This window comes from Xiphophorus hellerii, chromosome 3, assembly GCF_003331165.1.
Source record: "Xiphophorus hellerii strain 12219 chromosome 3, Xiphophorus_hellerii-4.1, whole genome shotgun sequence".
Lineage (NCBI taxonomy): Eukaryota > Metazoa > Chordata > Actinopteri > Cyprinodontiformes > Poeciliidae > Xiphophorus > Xiphophorus hellerii.
In genome coordinates, this window is record NC_045674.1 from 23,297,977 (window position 1) to 23,316,066 (window position 18,090).

Below are 18,090 nucleotides of genomic sequence, written 5' to 3' on the forward strand. Positions count from 1 at the left end.
TTTAGTGGATATTGCTCCTGCAAGCATCTCATGACCACAGACCAGGCCAGGAGACAGCTGGAGAGGTTCCATCAGAGTACGGCTGCAGGCCCGGATGGCATCTCCCTCAGGACTCTAAAGACCTGTGCCAGCCAACATGCCCTCTACTTAGATGCCTCTTCAACCTAAGCCTGTGTCAGGAGGAAGGGGAAAAAAATGAAATCACAAACATTAAATTGAGGAACGAAAGAAACATCAACGCTTGTATCCTGAAGAGACATTGATGCTTGGACTTGCCGTATTATTGTCTAAAAGTACCTTCCAGAAATAACAACAAATATGAGTCAAGAAAAAAAAAATCCCCAAAATCAAGATGATAATTCAAGGTGATTTACGCTTACTATTTCAGCATGAATTTGCCCGTATGAACTCCATTAAGAAAGAAGAGCTAGAATAAACACACATCAGCCCCACTTTGAAAGAAACAGCTCCACAGCTTCAATAGATGTCTGTAATCTGCATCCACGATGCTTCTTCTATTTCTTCTGATTGTGGAAATTAAATTTTAAAAGTGCAGCCTTTCCGGTTCACTTCAACCAGCAGGTTTCAGGTCTCACATTTGGCAGCTAAAAATATTCTACATGCACTGTCTGCTGAAGGAGAAATGTGATTCAGATTGACTGAACCGATACTTGTCTCTTTTTGGACAGGATGAAGCCAGTGAGGGGAAGACAGATTTGTTAAATATTAGATAAAAAAAATCAACATACATACATACTGGGGTGTTTCACCCTGTCAACTCACTGTGCATCACTTTCTCCCCTCCTCTTCTCATTATACACTCTCCAGCATTTCCAGGAAATCAAATAATGAAGTTTACAAATGACACCACAGTAGTGGGACTCATTTCATAAGAGGATGAGTGGCCTATCAAAACCAGTCTGACTGGGTGGTGTTCACTGAAAAGTCTCAGAAAACTAAATGACTTGATTTTAACTTTTTCTTTCTTGATCACATTTTACATGGCTACTAATAAATTGGTGTTTTTCTGGTTTTCAGACAAACACATGTACATAGTGTTGTTTGTGATATATCTTTTACTTTTATTTATTGGACCTTATAGGAAAGATGCTTTTGATTTTATTGTACTGTTTCTCTGTACATTAGCAATAAAGTCATTCATTCATTCTAATGTTTAATTGTTAAATGTAAATTCTGATACCCTATTCTTCAAATTGTAGCAATTCAACTTTCTGGATTCCCGTGCTGGGTTTGGGACATGTTGCACATTACTTAATGTTTATCACAGCAATTATCTTCATTCATTCTGTAATCAAATCTGCTTTGCAAAGCCTGAAAGCCTGCAGGCAGACCAGGCTCCTAACACCAATTTGGAAAGAGTTTTTTTTCTCACCCCAGAAACAGCTGCACAGACAGGGAATCCAAGCTAAAAGGAGAAACACAAAACATGACTTGACAAGAGCACTCACCAGACTGGATGTGGTTCTTTCACTGAATATCAGCGTAGGCAGATAAATGACTTAGTTACAATGAAATGACTTGCAGAACTTGAACAAAGTGTTCGGAGAAACTAGAAAGCAGTACAAACACAAAATCTAGGCAACAAACCCACAAAAAAACATGGGAACCTGTAAGATCCCAGACAACTACCAAAACCACACATTATGATTGAAAAGCACAAGTCACTTGTCTGAAATTGCAAAACTTTGGTCAGACAAATGAGACGGTGACATTTATTGTACATTGACTAGAAATACTCAAATCACTGAAACAGGAAGTACCTACATCTTATCATTTCGACACATAACACAACTACGCCTGGACTAGAAAAGCAATTTTTTCACTTAAGATATATTTATAGTGGATTTACCTTAATTGATTTTATTTCTAAAATGTAAAAAAAAATGCAGAGTATTCAATCTACACTAGTGGTTGTAGACTTTTTTGAAAGATAAGGACCATGTCAATAAATCCAAAACTTTCCAAGTATGGACAGATATTTTACAGGACTTTAACTTTTCTCACAAACTTTGATCTCAAATCAAATATGGCTCCTGAGTGTTTGTGACATTGTGATAGCTGTTGTAATAATGTTTATGGTATTAAGACGTTCACAACTATACTGCACAACCCCATTTAGTGAATACATTGCTTATGCAATTGAAACTAAAAATTCAATAGATGGCTATAATCTTGTTTTTTTTTTTATATCGTCTTTGGTTTTGTGTTAAAAGCATACACAATACTAGTTTTTTGAAAAGGCAGTCCTTACTGAAAATGTAGCAAATGAAATCCAAGCAGTAGCTATCAGAAAACTTTTGTCAAGAGACAGTTTTCATTGACTTATCACATGAGTACAAATAAGTTTTAAAAACATCCTTGTGTTGTGGAATCTGCTTTCAGTTGTTTTTGAGGGTTTAATGTTTCTATTTGAATAGAAAAATAAAGAAAACTTTACAACCAAAACTTCGTGATTAATCGGGGTCAGTCATCTTTGCTGTTTAGTTGATTGTCTCAAAGTGACATAAAGTATCTGATGGGTAAATAATCGTTGATGCAATAAACTACAATAAAAGTATTCCAATTTTAAGCCAAAAACCTTAATCTTTTGCTTTTATATATTTTTGGACATTTTAATAACAAGCAGCTGATGTAATTGCAAAAAGTGTGAGAACCAACTCAGGTTTGCTGTACTATTTAATTCCCAAGAAGAGCAATGAAGAGTGAATCAATGAAAGACTGTTTCTCTCTGCAAATAATAAGTATGCTACACTTAAAGGGCTGCTCTGCTTGTTATTCTTTGCTCTCAATGTTATTGATCTTTTGCTAAATGACATTGCATGGGTAGACATGTCGAAAAAAATACAAACTGTTCTCATCTCCATAGAAAGCAAAATTGGAACATGTCTCTGCATGTATGCAAAGAAACTGTGAACCCAAATAAAAGCAAGCTTTCAGCAGTTGACTGTCTGATCGGCAGGCTAAGCAAACACACCAGCGTGGTGTGACATACAGCAGGATATGTTCACACAACAAACGCCCTGCTATGACAATGATCTTCCATAAATGACTCATGGGATCCACTGTCACAAATCCAACCCAGCATTTGAGGAGGAGTCTGCAGGTTTCAACGTATCTTTTAAAATTGGCAGAGTCTTTAAGCATTTGCTCCCATGATTGCCCCTCAGATCAGAGCTTTTAAGTAAGAGCTGACTTCATGATAACCCTCACCGCAGATGCTCAGCTACACTGCACTTTATCCTATTGATTGTATCCTTTAACCCTTTCTGTTTTCCTCCCCCAGCCCATTACAATTTTTATTCATTTTCACAAACTCTGCTTTTGTATTTGATGACTACACAGACAGTTATGCAGCTGTAGCAGTCCTGTACCTGTCTCCGGTTCACTTTTGCTGGTTTATTGTACGGGTTTACGTGGAGTGTGGAATGTGTGCAGAACATACTGCTCCTCCCATTACTCTGTTCATCCTCACTTTCACCACCCATATTCTTGTGGGGAAGTCACAATTTCAATCTCTCCTCCACACACAACTCTCTTGCTTCTTAGCTCGCTCTCTTTTCATCTCTCAGTTGCTCCCTCATTTCCTGCTGTGTTCAGTTATCCCATCCTGTGAGTTATCTCACTCCCACTCCCTTCCTTCATCTGCAAAGCGAGCTCTGCACGGTAAGATAAAAACACTTTGTTGCATGCAATCATTGACATGTCATCACGCACCTTGTTTTTCTGAATGAAATATGGATTTATATTCTAAACTGGACTTATGAATACAGATCTTTTTTTATACTGTTGTAATGCTCACTCTGATCTACTGTACTGTACCTAAGACTTTTAATGTCAAATACTCATGCTGAGTAGAATCAACTTGTAGAAGCACAGGAGTTTACCAAAAATGTTGGAGATTTGAGATCCTAATCTTAATGTTCGTACATGTTTAATGTCACAGTAGGCATTTTAACTATTCAGTGGGTAGATTCCTTCAGTAGGTGAGTACACATTTAAATTTTGCTGCACATTATATCATGTTTGTCTTGTGGACAGGTTGGTGGAAAAGGGGTGTGATGGTAGTGAGAAAGAACATCTGCTCTTTTCTAGTTAAGCATAGGCTAAATGTATTTGTAAAGTAGGATAAAGCAAAAGTTTTAGGTATTTTTGGTCTAATCATTATTTCTTTACGCCATCTCAGGCTCTTAACTTGTCTTAACTGCATCATTTTGATAAAACTTTTATGGTTATTTGTTTCATACTTTTTCACAGCTTCAGAGGCTCAAAACAGAGCCTAAAAACAGAAAAAGACAGATGAGCTACAATAAATAAATACATAAATTAAATGTAAAACTATTTGGGTGAACTGACTAAAGCACAGAAGTGTAATTGCACAACAACAGTTTCAGGCAGTCAAAAAGATTTGAAAAAATGCAAAGGGATAAAAGAAAGTGTAATTTGTCTTTAAAGGTAGAAAATAAAAAGCCTTTGTAGCCTCCAGAAACCAAATATCGTCCAGTTTCACCTTTCAGGGCCGAAAGCTACTTGATGAGCTGAAAACATGTAACACTAACTGAGACAAGCAGACATGGCAAAAGAAAATAAGTCAGATAAACTGCTATATACCTCCTGTTTAGAGAGACTTCAGAGAGAATCATTATCAGTTCGGTTTCTCCTTTGGAGAAGACAATTTTCCCCAGGAGAATTGTCTATCTGCTAAAGTAGAGGTAAGAAACTGTTAATGTTTTCATGAGCAACAAGTGAGTTTAACAAATAAAGGTTCAGTATAGTAATTCTAAAAAATATTTTTCATTCAAAAATATTTGAGCTGAAAAGAGAATATCATATTTTCTCAGACTTTAAGTTTCCGAAAGATTATGGTAAGTTTATGTAATTTACTGTTCAAACTAATTTAAGCACATATGTTTTCTACTGTCCTTATTTTCCTAAATTGATCAATAAGAACTCAATTACAACCTTTTGTTTTTCAATCATTTCCCACTTTATTTTGCATATATTTTCATCCTTTGTTTTTTTTCTCTAATCAGGAAAAACACATGATAAGCTGCATCTGTGGGACAGGTGTTGCCACACAGTAGAACATATTACAAAAAGAAGAGAAAATCCACTTATTTTCTCCCAGTTCAGGATGAGTTCATGTCAGCTTATTAACAGTATAAGTTTTTGGAGTGAATCCACTTAATATTGAAGAATAGACGCAGACTCTTAGACTTTTGGCCAACTTTCAACTCAGAATGTGACAATTGCAGGACTCAGATGCGTAAAATCATAACTAAATCTTGGCTCTATTTTTAGACAGAACATTTGAATTTTTAACTTCTTGCAATTTGGAAATTCTTTGTTCATGCTTTTCAAATAACATGACCTGACAAAGGGAGCATGTTGCGCTTCCCATTTGTAGCCAGAGTTCTGAAGTAATTTAATCTTTCCCTTTGATCCAATTCAAGGTTGATGAATGAGTAGAATGTGTAATTACCTTTTCATTTTGCTCTATTTTTCCTTCCACTCTGTCTTATTCAATGAATGCTGAAGCATATCATTTTTAATTGTATTCAAATGGTAGGTTTGCTAGACTGTGAGATTACAGCAACATTAACAAGATTGTTTGTGGTTAGACACAACTTATAAAATCTTGATTAGATCAGCACTTGAGTCACTGCAATTGTCTGACCAACACAATATGCTCTGAAACGGAAAGATCAAATCAGCCAGTCGTCTCACCACTATATTATCCAGTATGGTTTTAAACATTCATGGTGGATAAAATTAAAACGAATTTCTTCTTATTATATTATATCACTATAAAGCCATTTATGGAGAAGTGGGTGCAATATGAACTATTATAAAAAAAATAAAATGCATAACAGTCAGAAAAAGTAAAAAAAAATGAGGTCAAGAATTTAAACATGAATAAATATTAACTATTTTTACTAATGTCTTTTTGAAATACAAAATTACATCACTGCATACCAGGAGAATGAGATTAGCCAAAAACAAACAGAAAAGTTTTTCTGGCACACAACATGATTCAATCAATCAGTGTCATTGCTTCTAAACTGTTTCGTAATTTGTTTTAAACTTCTGCATATGTTTTAATTTGTTTTACGTTTGTGTAACCAGGTTGTTGTGTGTTGCATAAACTAGATTTTAAATTGGGCAAATTCTCAACACATGTCCTATTATAAAATAGTAAGCTATGGCTTTATTCCCCTGCTTGCAATTGCTAAACTAGCAAATCCATACTTCAGATCAATCCTTCCCTGCAGCAGGCTCCTGCATTATAAGAGCAGAACTCAGCCAAAGTAGAAGTCAGCATCACTTTTCACTTTTGATGGTTGGGGCATCATTTTTCAGTTTAAAGTTAGGAGGAACTCTTTATAGTCTTGTTTAATGAGAAGGGGGAGGCATGCATTTTTTTCAGTACTCATAAAGACAAGTGTGTATCTAGCTTCCTGAACCACAGCAATATGAAGACACACAGCAGACACCAGGTTCTTACCTTTGAGGAAATCTTTTCTTTATTACGCTTTGCCTAAATATTCAGATTATACCTTTATTTATTGCCTGAAAGAATGTCTTTTAAAGCCTCAGTTATAATTACAACTCCACTTTTCTGTGAAGACTAAAGACATAAATTTTGTCACATGTTCCCTGGTAGGGCCTTGGGCTACACTTACAGCAGCCCAGATTTCTGTGACCACAGAGACAACAATAAGCCCATTCACAGGGTTCTGCAAAAAATCACCAGTCAGTAATGAAAATGACAAAACAAGCAGAAGAAAAAGAAGAGGCAAATTAACAGCACAGTTTTATGGAGTGAGAAGAAATTGGCTTCTTTCCCAATAACTTTCTTCCCAGCAACCACAATAACAGTAAACATGCAATAGCTTTCTAGTCAAAAATCTCTTTGACAGTCATGAAGAGATATGTCAAGGCAAGTTAAGTCATGTTTATTTGTGTAGCACATTTCAGCAACAATGCAGTTGAAAGTGATTTACACCAGAAAGCATAATGCAGTGAACAATTACAAAGCAGCAATAAAAATTACATTTGTCAAATGCCATCCTCAAGCAAGTACACATTTAATATATTCCAATTACTATGAATTGGAGGCAATTCAAAACAGGTGGGTTTATAGCCTTGATTTAAAGGAACTCATGTTCCTGCAGATATGTTCAGCTTGTTAATGCCAGGGACTGCTGAGCCAAGTTTATTAATGATTCCTAAATTACTCATATTAAATTCTCAGTGCAATGTCGTATCTCCAAATCTGTGCACAACAATGTATTTTTATACTTGTCGATGGATTACATTCTGGATAAACCATTACAGTCACTTCTGACTCCGGATAATGTTTAGTTAATTCATGAACACTTGATATGGCATAAAGTCTTCAGTGATGACAAAATGACCCAATTTGTGACCAATCAGTGGAGACCATGTCAGTATTGCTTTACTGATAATAATAAAGGATATTCCCCCTCTGTTTAAGGGTATGGAAGTCACACATTATAAGTCACTTTCACCTCGCATATGTTTTTGCAATGTCTAAAACTTTGGAGTACCAGAAATTTCTCTCCAGATGAATCCACATTACAGCCCAACTTATCTGGAGAGAAACACTCCTTTCTGTCATTGAATATAAACAACTCAGGCTGAGTGGTTCCAGGCACACCTTTACTCAGAATGTATATTTATATTGTTTGTGGTTTGTATAGACAGAAAGTCGGAATGGGTAACAGAGACCATATCAAATTATCTAAAGAGATGGACTTTCATGTCCAAGGCTGCAATCAAATATAATCTCAAATATTTCAGATTATCTATTGTTTGTCTGTGTGTCTGTGTATGTCATATATTCTTTAAAAGACTTGAGAGACTACATATATATATATATATATATATATATATATATATATATATATATATATATATTTACCCCTCCAGGGGGTCTTTTGTGGGCTCTAGTGTCCCTTATGTAAAAGTAGGCTGACAGGAAAGGGGGAAAGACATGTGGCAAATATCGTCGGGTCCCGGTGTCAAATCTGCGACGGCCGCGTCGAGGACTCAAGGCCTCCAAACATGGGTCTGGCTAACCACTACGCCACCACGGCACGCCCCGAGACTACATATATTTGAGTGTGAATATTATTCTGCACTGAGGGCATAATTAATGCTAGGTGAAACTGGGTTGAAGTTCAAGATGTACCTCATTTCACTGACAAAAAATATTACTGTGTATCCTTTGTTTTACTGTAACCTCAGAGCTAATACGCCAACCTGAAAGCAGGGGTTTCCTGTTGAAGGCATTACTTCAGCTACTGCATGTGGCTTATCAGAGCTGTTTTTTTCCTATTAGAATACTTTCCTTCTCATTTGCTGACATTTGCTTGTTTGGCTCTCATCCATTATTGCTATTATTGCTGCCAACAATTCTTTTTCCCAGCTGAAAGTAAATACTTTAAAGTCATTGTTTATCATCACTCTTAAGACCTCCATATTCATCACTGTAACATGACAGCTGAGAGCCTTTTAGTGACAGCTTCACTTCTACTTTTTGTTTTGGCTCTGGCACGCTTTGCCAACAGGAAATGGGTTCCAAAAAGAAAATGGGATACAAGTGTCGCATAGCAGGAGTGATGCTTCTATTGATTGGAAGTATTGCTGCCCTTGTTGTTGTTGCTGTCATCCAGGACAAGTTAAAGGTTAAGGAGTATGGATTAGAGGTGAACACACACACACACGCACACCCCTCCCCTCCCTCCAAACACACACACAAGTGTATCTTTCTATCTTCTCAAGGACTTTCCGTTGACTTCTATTAATTTTTCCTTCATTTCTGTAGTACAAACCTGACTATTACCCTAAATCTAACTATTCCCAGTACATGCCTGACCCTACACTGCAAAAACAGCACTACTCCAGCAGTTGGTCCCCACATCATTGCATTAGTTGACAAAAAGGTCCTTACAACGCATCAAATACAAGGACACATACACACACATGCATGAGAAGAATAATACCTACAGATTTATATATTGTACCTGCACAATCACACACTTTCAAGACATTATCAAGTTAGATCTCAGCTACTGGTTCCACTGGTTTATAATGTGAGGCAAGAAAACAACAACAAAAAAATAGGCCAGCCATACTTTATTTAGACACACCTTTGCTTCACTGTAAAAGATGTAGTCTTTACATATACAGTTTACAAAACTTTCACATGGAGGGCTGATGTTTTCCTGCATGCTTTTTCACAGTTTGGCATTGTGATAGACTCCGGTTCCTCTCGCTCCAATGTGTACCTGTACGAATGGCCTGGGGAGAAGGAGAACGAGACCGGGGTAGTGACTGAAAGAAAGAACTGTAAAGTTAATGGTAGGTGAAGTTCAGTTATCAGCTGTGTAATGTTGGTACACACTGTTTCAACTTTTTCAAACAGCAGCTCGGCAAAGTCTAAATATTCTACTAGTGTAACCCAAATGAACCAAATAACATAAAATCTGGAGTATCCTTAGCATTTTTTTTTGTTTTTAAAATGTTTAATGTTTCACATAAACCTCTGTTCAACAGTTTCAAATGCAATGTTAAAGATTGTAGGTACACCCTTCAATCAAACTTTCTGACAGGTTATGAATATGAATATGAATATGGGGGGGAGTGGGGGATGGGTATGAAGTGAAGTGGGGGATGGGTGTGAAGTGAAGTGGGGGATGGGTGTGAAGGGGAAGGGTGGGTGCTTTATATGTTAATGAATTTGACACCTGCGAAGACGAGGAGTCTAGACCACTCAATGTTCAGGAGATAGGTGAGCTAGCAAGTCGTAGGGGTCTCTCTCTCAGGTTGAGTACAAACAATTGATGCAGAGGAGACGAGTCTAATTAGCCTACCAAAGAGCAGAAGATGATAGGTGTCTTTCAGGCAGGAGACAGGAGGAAGCAGAGTGGGTCTTGGCTTGGATATTCTGCAGAAAAACGCTACAAGTAGAGTTGGCTATTCTGTAGAAAATGCTACAAGTAGAGTGCTGTATTCTGTACCCCTATTTATTACAGTAAAACTCCAAACCACACCCCCAGGGGGGAGAGGAAGTAGTAATAAACCAATAACATCCACTATTTCCCATGACATCATACGCTACCACCCACAGCGAGGGCAGAGGTGTCAAATTCATTAACATATAAAGCACCCACCTCTCCCCTTCACACCCATCCCCCACTTCCCCCGCTCACTCTCCTCCCATATTCATCTTCATATTCATAACCTGTCAGAAAGTTTTATTGAAGGGTGTAGGATAGAATAGAATATAATAGAATAGAATTACTTTATTCATCCCAGCAGGGAAATTATTTCGCAGTTACAGCAGCATAGCGACAAGACACACAACAACCACCACTGAGTAGCAATGTAGACAAGATAAAATAAGAATAAAATATGACATGCTGTCAATATAAAAAGCAGCTTAGAGCAGACCTTGCAAGGATTCAAAATGCAGAACAGAATGTATATGTAAATATATGTACAGCAAGTGTGCCACAGTGCATTGTGCGAAATTGGACTGATTAGTGCAGAACAGTGATTTAGCTTTTATTGTACAGTGAGATGGCATGTGGCAGGAAGGATTTCCTGTATCTGTCCCTACGACAGCGGAGCTGGAGCAGTCTATGTGAGAAGGTGCTCCGCTGTACCTACAATCTCTAATGTTTGTTTTTGAAGGAATAATCCAAACACAGATTTGTGCCTCCAGGGCTTCCTATCTCAGAACTCGAGGTTAGTTCCAAGGATAATAAAAAAACATTTGAAGGATTTCAAGACTGCATGGATGAAATCAAGAATCACATTCCTGAAGAAAAGCACAAAACCACACCCCTCTTTCTGGGAGCTACAGCTGGGATGCGCCTGCTAGAGTAAGAAAGAGACAATATCCTAAACCACACCGTTGTTTTTAAACTGTGCTATATTTAGTAATTAAATGCTAAGTCTTTATCAGTCTTGAAGAATAAATAAGGAATGGAGTTAGGAGAGATACTGCTGTCCCCATTTACCTCCAAAAATCTGAGAAGCAGAGGGTTTCAATTTCTGATTAGAAGACAAATACATAAAATAACTGGTAGGTTTTAGGAAAGCACAGAATATACTCAGAGAATGTACAGGCTGTATTGTAAGGACATAGTTTCAAACTGATCAGAATTGCACTTTCTATATCAATTTGCTGTGTGATTGATTATTGCTTTTGTCTTGTTTTTGAGAATGAAAGATCAAGAAAGAGCCAATAAAATTATGGGAAAACTCAGAGACTTCCTGAGTAAACAAAACTTCCAGTTCCACAATGCTTCCATCATCACTGGACAGGAAGAGGGACTGTATGGGTGGATCACAGTGAATTACTTGAAGGAAAATTTCCTACAGGTGAGACTTGAGAGTGTACTTGTCCATTTAACGGTTTAAATCACAGAAACACAACTGCTCTGTGAACAGGACCAGGGTAAGGTGTGGTTGCTTTTCCCTAAATTATTCCAATTACATTTGTAGAAAAACATGTGGAACACTTACATCCGTCCAAATGGAGCAGAGACAGTCGGGTCTATGGATCTCGGTGGAGCATCGACACAGATCGCCTTCCAAGTTCAGGAACGTGGAGAAGGGCCTGACTACATGCGTGTCAAGCTGTATGGTTACCCCTATACTGTCTACACACACAGTTTCCTTTGCTATGGCAAAAATGAGGCTGACAAGAGGGTTCTGGACAAAGTAATCAGGGTATGCAACTTTTTTTTAACATTTTGTGATATTGCAACCACAAACTGCAATGGATTATAATGGAAACGATAGGCTAAGCAAAAGTAGTGCATAGTTGTGAACTAAAGGGAAAAAACATGTATTTATTGTTTTCGTTTTACAAATTTTTACAAGTAAAACTTTTTACAAATAAAAATCTGGAAAAGGAGGTGTGCTGTCATATACTGTCTTTATGAATCAGTGCTTTAAAAACAAAATTATTCCTTTTGAGTTTTGTATCAACCTTCTTAGTACATCAAGATTCTGATTAAAAGAAATACTACAAAGCTCAATATCATTTTGAATTGTTGTAGGGCATCTGTGAAAATAAATTTTCAGGTCCTGTACAGAATCTCAATTGAATTCAGTTCTGGAGTTTGACTTGGCCATTCCAAAATATGAATATATAATTTATTAAAACCATTCCGTTTTACCTCTGGTTTTCTGAAAGGTGCTTACGACTTGAAATATATAATTTTACAAAATTTCTTTATTAATATTCTGCAACAAATCTTTGAGCTCTTCAAAGATCAGCTGCATGATTCAATATTTCATACTGTTTGCATGTTATGTGACTTCTGAAGGCAACTGGTTGTACTGTAGGTTATTCATGGGTGTTGCCTAAAGTCCCACTGGAAGTTAGTGCTTGTAATGTGGCAAGACGTAAAAAGAGGATGAAGGATACTTATGTAAAGCACTAAATGTTGCTAAAACAATATAACACAGGCAATAAAAGCTAAGTAAAATTGAAAAGATCATTGTATGTAAATGTGACTGGGAACAGTGGCACCTTACTGGAATATGAAGCAGGCTGTCAGACCGCAAAGACCAAACTGGCCCAAAAACATCATGAATGTGTGCAGATTAATATAACCATAACTGAAGAGCTAGCCAAGATTCATCAAGAAAAGAACTCCCATTCATGTGAAAGCTAACATCCATTAATGTCCTGTTAAAAATGGATTAGTGAACGCTGCTGTTCCTAACAGTCAAAGGAAAACCAGTCAAGAATGCATTATATCATTAAGAATATTGATTGGACCAGGAAGGTCATCCTAGCAGCCTGTGTGAAAATCAGAATTTCTCGTAACTTACAGCCCGATTTTCAAAATCAATGACCATGTGATAGGAAGAGATATCTTGCGTTGGTGTACAGTGGAACTAATGTGAACACACTACAGTCTATGTTACCTGTATGAAGTGATGGCTTTAAGGGTTTAAAATACAAAAGTTTCCGTTAGTCTTCCAATCAAGTGCCTTCACTCTCATTCTTTTGTCTCACTGTACTTTTCACTTTACGATGACATGTCTTTACTTTGGATGTTTTCAGGAATCATCTGACCCAGCCTACATAATAAATCCCTGCTACCCCAGAGGTTTCAACATTACCACAAAAGCTTCATCCATTTATGACACAGAGTGCATACCGAAACCCAAAAACTACAACTCTGGTCAAGAGTTCTACATGGTTGGGGGGGCCGACTCGGAAAAATGCGGGCAAATAGTGAAGTCCATATTTAACTTTCAAAACTGTCTCTCAAAGCAGTGCTCCTTCAATGGGGTGGAGCAGCCACCAGTGACTGGAGATTTTATGGTAACACTTGTAGATACAGCTGTGGATACAAGTAAGTAGTTGTTGACCCAGAACAAATGGATGTTTGTTTCTTATGGTTCCTTTAGGCATATGCTGGATTCTACTTCATTGCTCGAGCGCTGGAGCAGAGTGGGAAATCCGACCTTGGTCAGTTCAACATTGATGTTGGGAACTTCTGCAACACTGACTGGGCCAAGGTGGGTCATCCAAACTGATGTGCAGCTACAATAGAAAGTGCAAAGAAGAACGATAAAAAGGAAGATAAAGGAAACAAAAAAGAAAGTAGCATGTTCATGAATGTGTGGAAAATAATAATAATTAATAACATGACATAACAAATCCATTTATCCATACAGCACTAGAATACGACAAATATAGTTTCAAGGCAACAAAATGTATTCCAATTCCTACCTTTTTATTTAGAATCAAATTTGGTTAATCGCAGAACAATCCAATTTTGTTTAAATACAGTCCAATTTCTTCAGTACATTAAAAGTAGTTAGCATTCACAATTAGTGACTGCAGTGGGCTCCCAGGTTGTTCTCTTTATAACTGAGCAAACAAAAAGAAGACATAACATATTTTTAAATTAAGGGACTGAAGAAGAAAAGATAGTTTTGGTTAGTGGAGCTACTCAGGGTTCAGGGTCCTCACTTCCTGCTCCACTTTTATAATTTTTTAATTGTTTTCCAGATAAATTACAGATTTTTTTAATTTATTAATTTTTTTAATGTTTTTGTACACTTCTTTAAATTCAGAAACGGATCTACATTTCATTTAGATTTTGATTTTGGTTTTGATTTTTCCCGTGGGAGACAGGACAAACCTTGACCTGTATTTTGGGCATTTGTTCACAAGCACCTTTAATAGTTTGTTGTCTTTTTGTACTATTCCTCCCAAAATAACTGGTGTAGCATTTTGTAGCTATCTTGCTCACACCCTTTGTAACCCTGCCAACACATTTAATGTGAGGCTCAGACCTTTGTGGAAACTACGTCCTTTAACCTCTTTGTAGTTGATAGCTGCTCATTCAAAAGAACAATTTTTCCTCAGCCTTTACCTTCCTGACTGATAGACACTGAGATATTGTATCAATATTTCCACATGCCAATAGTATATACCATTCTTTGAATGATAAAAGTTTTGCTTAGTATGTGTGCTACTGCTGCATTGCAAAACTGTCTTGTGTGGATTGAAATGCACTTATTGTTCTCCAACCAACAGTCGACGCTAATCTATTGAAAAATCCAGCTCTGCATAAATTAGATTTTGCCTCTTTATTCTGACTTTAGGGATGCAGCTGGTTTTATTTTAGTTTGCACTCTTGCGGTTGTCAAACTACTATCTTAACTCTGATTCTTTTCTTGTCTTTTAAGCTAAAAGTACAAAAGCACTGGATCTCTGACACATACCTCAAGACTTACTGCTTTGCCAGTCACTATGTCCTCACTCTTCTGGCAGATGGCTATAAGTTTGACAATGAGACTTGGAAAAATATCCACTTTGAACAAAAGGTAAGTAGAACAACATCCAAAACGATGTAAAAGCCTGTCTTGACTGAAAGTTTTGCTTCTATCAGCTTATTTTCTGCATTTATAAAAATCAATGAACTGCTGTAAAATTAGAGCTTCAGAATGCATCCATGTTGGGACTCAAGCCATCTTTAGCTGTGTAAAACATTGCTTGGGGCCACCCACTGAGGCATATAACATATCACTGACACTAATTATTTTGTTCTGAAATAGTGGAACATATGAAGAGCATGTTTCGACAAAGACCCTTACAAAAGTGGGATTTCCCAAGTATTACACTGGGCTTGTCACTCATAACACAAAATAAAAGACAGTGGTTCTGTGAAATATCTAAACTCCAGTCTGCCATTTGTCACTTATTCAGATGTTGGCCTTTAGGCACAAGGCATTTTTGTTCCTCAAATGCTTGAGGCACTCCCAGATTTGAACAAAGAATTAATGTTCTGATTGGGGCCCCTGGGATATTATGACAGTCAGTAGGCTGTTATAGAAAGAGCCAAAAACCAGACACATGGATTTTTTAGTGGGGTGTTCTTTGCATGTTATGACTCATCTTGTGTCCTAAAGCTGCTCATGTTGCTTCAGCACAAAAATATTCAGTATCCGAAACTTCAAATGTCATGTATGTACAGTGCGAGAGTGAGGCTCAAAGAAAATGCAACATAAGTCTAAAACAGAAACTAAAATTATGCAAGGGGTTTTCTAGCTTTTCTTTACGAATTCAAGAACAAAAATGTGCCGTGCATTTGTATTCCTAGTCAGAACTTTATCAAGCCACTTCCTGTGGTGTAAGATTCTGCCATCTTTAGAGCTCAAACTTGTGATGGAGTAAAGAAAGCATGACTAAACATGCATGTGTGTAACTTCTCTCCTCCCCTCTTCAGATAAAGGAAACAAACATAGGCTGGAGTTTGGGCTACATGCTGAGCATGTCCAACATGATCCCGTCTGAAGTGAAAGAAATCACTCCAATGACAAACCCGGTCTTCGCTGGTCTCATCTTTCTATTTTCAGCTCTAATCATTGTAACAGCGGTCTTAGGATTTATCATCCTCATTCGTACTTGCTATTGATAGGTGATGAAAGGAAATTAAGGAAAGCATAGGGAATTATTTTGTTCTTTGCTGGAATGTGCTGCAGTAGCATGTGATCAGGCATGTCTGTTGAATGTTTCTAAACAAAGTGATGTGTTTTTTTTCAGCTCATACCTCTGAGGCAGGATTTACATAGAAAATGTCTTTGCACTTAAGTTTATGGTTAAACTGTTTTTTTTTATTTCCAATACAACCAGTGCTTGTAAAAGATAAATCACCCCCAATGGAAATGAGCAAGATTGTGAATCTCACTGGATCGCTTTTGTTTCTCTGATATGTATCCGGATGTGCTTCTTTGGTTATTTTAACTCACAGAAGCGCAGAGATTTAAAAATCCTTTCCCAGCAGATTTTTTTCACAAAACTAATATAAATGAACAAGAATTAAATGAACATGTCAAAATGTCCTTTTCCATACATTCTTATGGAAAAGGACATTGCAGGAGGACAACACATATTTTGCTTGCACAGGTTGATTTTTTTGGTCAATAATCCACAGAAAAAATGTGTTTTGTTTTTTGTTGTTGTTGGAAATATCCAAAATGTTGTGCTGATGGGAACATCGAGGAAACCAATCAATATTTGTCACATTTCCTCATGATGAGGTAATGCACCTCCACTTCCGGTGTCAGTTTTTAGGTCAAAGATTCATCACACATCTAAGTAAGCAGACATAAACAGTCCATCCTTTTTTATTTGAATAAAAATGAAGAAGAAAGGGATGAAGGGGTGAGCTGCCTCTGAGCTGCACTATCAGGGAACAGCAGTGCTCCTACCTGGCTTGATAATGACACATCTTTAATGCTTATTGTAATAAATAATCAATTGTAACACAAAAGTCAACTTTCATCCATTATATTACTGAAAAACACTTAAATGTTGTCATGTATTATATTCCAAATTCATTCAAGTAATGGTTACGCAATGTACCTGATTAAAAATAACTGTAGTTCTTAATGTCTGTTCTTCAAGGTGTTTCACTTTTCATTCCAGAGTTATAGTTCAAACTGGACATTTATAACTCTAAAAGTAGAAACAGGAACAATAAATTCATGTAAAATGCCCCGCTTATTTTTTTTTCTATAGGTTTTTCATATATAAGAGGCACATTTCAGGAAACTAACCAATTTATTCCAATTTTGTATTGTTTTTCCAATAACTTTATCTCACTGTAAGGGAACATAGAAAGTGTTAATTTTCAGTTATATGTGTTCAGATGTCAATGTTTTCAGCTATATGCATATGTTTTATTAAATGAGAAATACATTTTTGAACATTTATTTGAAACAGTAAACCATGGGATTTTTTTGTGAATGCAATTGCAGTTACAGTGAAGTTTGGTTGAATACAGCACACTCTACTGGATAATATTTTAGGACAATTTTGACTGTACTTGAAAAACCGATGCATGTTTTTCATTTTATTGTACTTTCCTTTCTGTTTTAATGCTTTGATAACTAACTGTATACTAAACATGTTCTTTGACTGCATTTTGTCTGGTTATTTCATAACCTTCAAAATTATTTACCCATACCATAAGATTATGCAGAAGTTGTTGCCTTATTTCACATTACCTGCAGTCACAGATATACACTCTATTTACTTTTAATCACTTCACAGAAAGTAGCACTGCCAAACTACAGCATCTATGCAACCTTACAACAAACCTTTCGGTTTATTGTAAATCAATTTATTTATTTACAATTTATTTACAATAAATTGTAAAAAAAAAATTGCCCCAGAAAAAAGCAGAGGCAGCCCACCAATACACAAAATATTTTTGCTATACTAATGACCAATAATCTTGAAAACACTGAAATTACCGAAACTAGGATGATTCCTATAAAAACAGGACATAATAAACAGCTGCATGGTTTTAATTTGAGCACACAACAAATTTGTTGGAGTTGAAGCAACACTGTGCGAGTCTATTTGGTCCTTTTCAGAATAGGTATTAGTTAGTTTCAAGTTATTCAGCAAGAGATTGATCATCTTTAACTCTTCCAGGTGTTAAAACTACTCAATCTCTTGTTCAAATAACTCTGGAAGTATTAAACTTTCGACTGCTT

The 18,090-nt window shown here is 36.7% G+C and overlaps 1 protein-coding gene across 1 annotated transcript; it reads left to right on the plus strand.

Moving 5' to 3' along the window:
- Positions 1 to 3,461: 3,461 nt before the first annotated feature.
- Positions 3,462 to 17,511, plus strand: entpd3 (ectonucleoside triphosphate diphosphohydrolase 3). Its single transcript, XM_032558328.1, has 10 exons — positions 3,462 to 3,684; positions 8,613 to 8,750; positions 9,288 to 9,405; positions 10,772 to 10,931; positions 11,274 to 11,433; positions 11,557 to 11,784; positions 13,133 to 13,396; positions 13,483 to 13,593; positions 14,773 to 14,910; positions 15,813 to 17,511. Exons 2-10 carry the CDS (start codon positions 8,616 to 8,618, stop codon positions 15,999 to 16,001), a joined length of 1,503 nt encoding a protein of 500 aa, XP_032414219.1. The 5' UTR covers positions 3,462 to 3,684; positions 8,613 to 8,615; the 3' UTR covers positions 16,002 to 17,511.
- Positions 17,512 to 18,090: the final 579 nt, after the last annotated feature.

Excerpts from the sequence above, each read along its gene's own strand:
- entpd3 (XM_032558328.1), top strand. The coding sequence starts at position 8,616 with ATGGGTTCCAAAAAGAAAATGGGATACAAGTGTCGCATAGCAGGAGTG. Across the intron at positions 9,406-10,771 it reads AAAGAACTGTAAAGTTAATG|GGCTTCCTATCTCAGAACTC; the intron begins GTAGGTGAAGTT and ends TTGTGCCTCCAG. Across the intron at positions 11,785-13,132 it reads TTCTGGACAAAGTAATCAGG|GAATCATCTGACCCAGCCTA; the intron begins GTATGCAACTTT and ends GGATGTTTTCAG.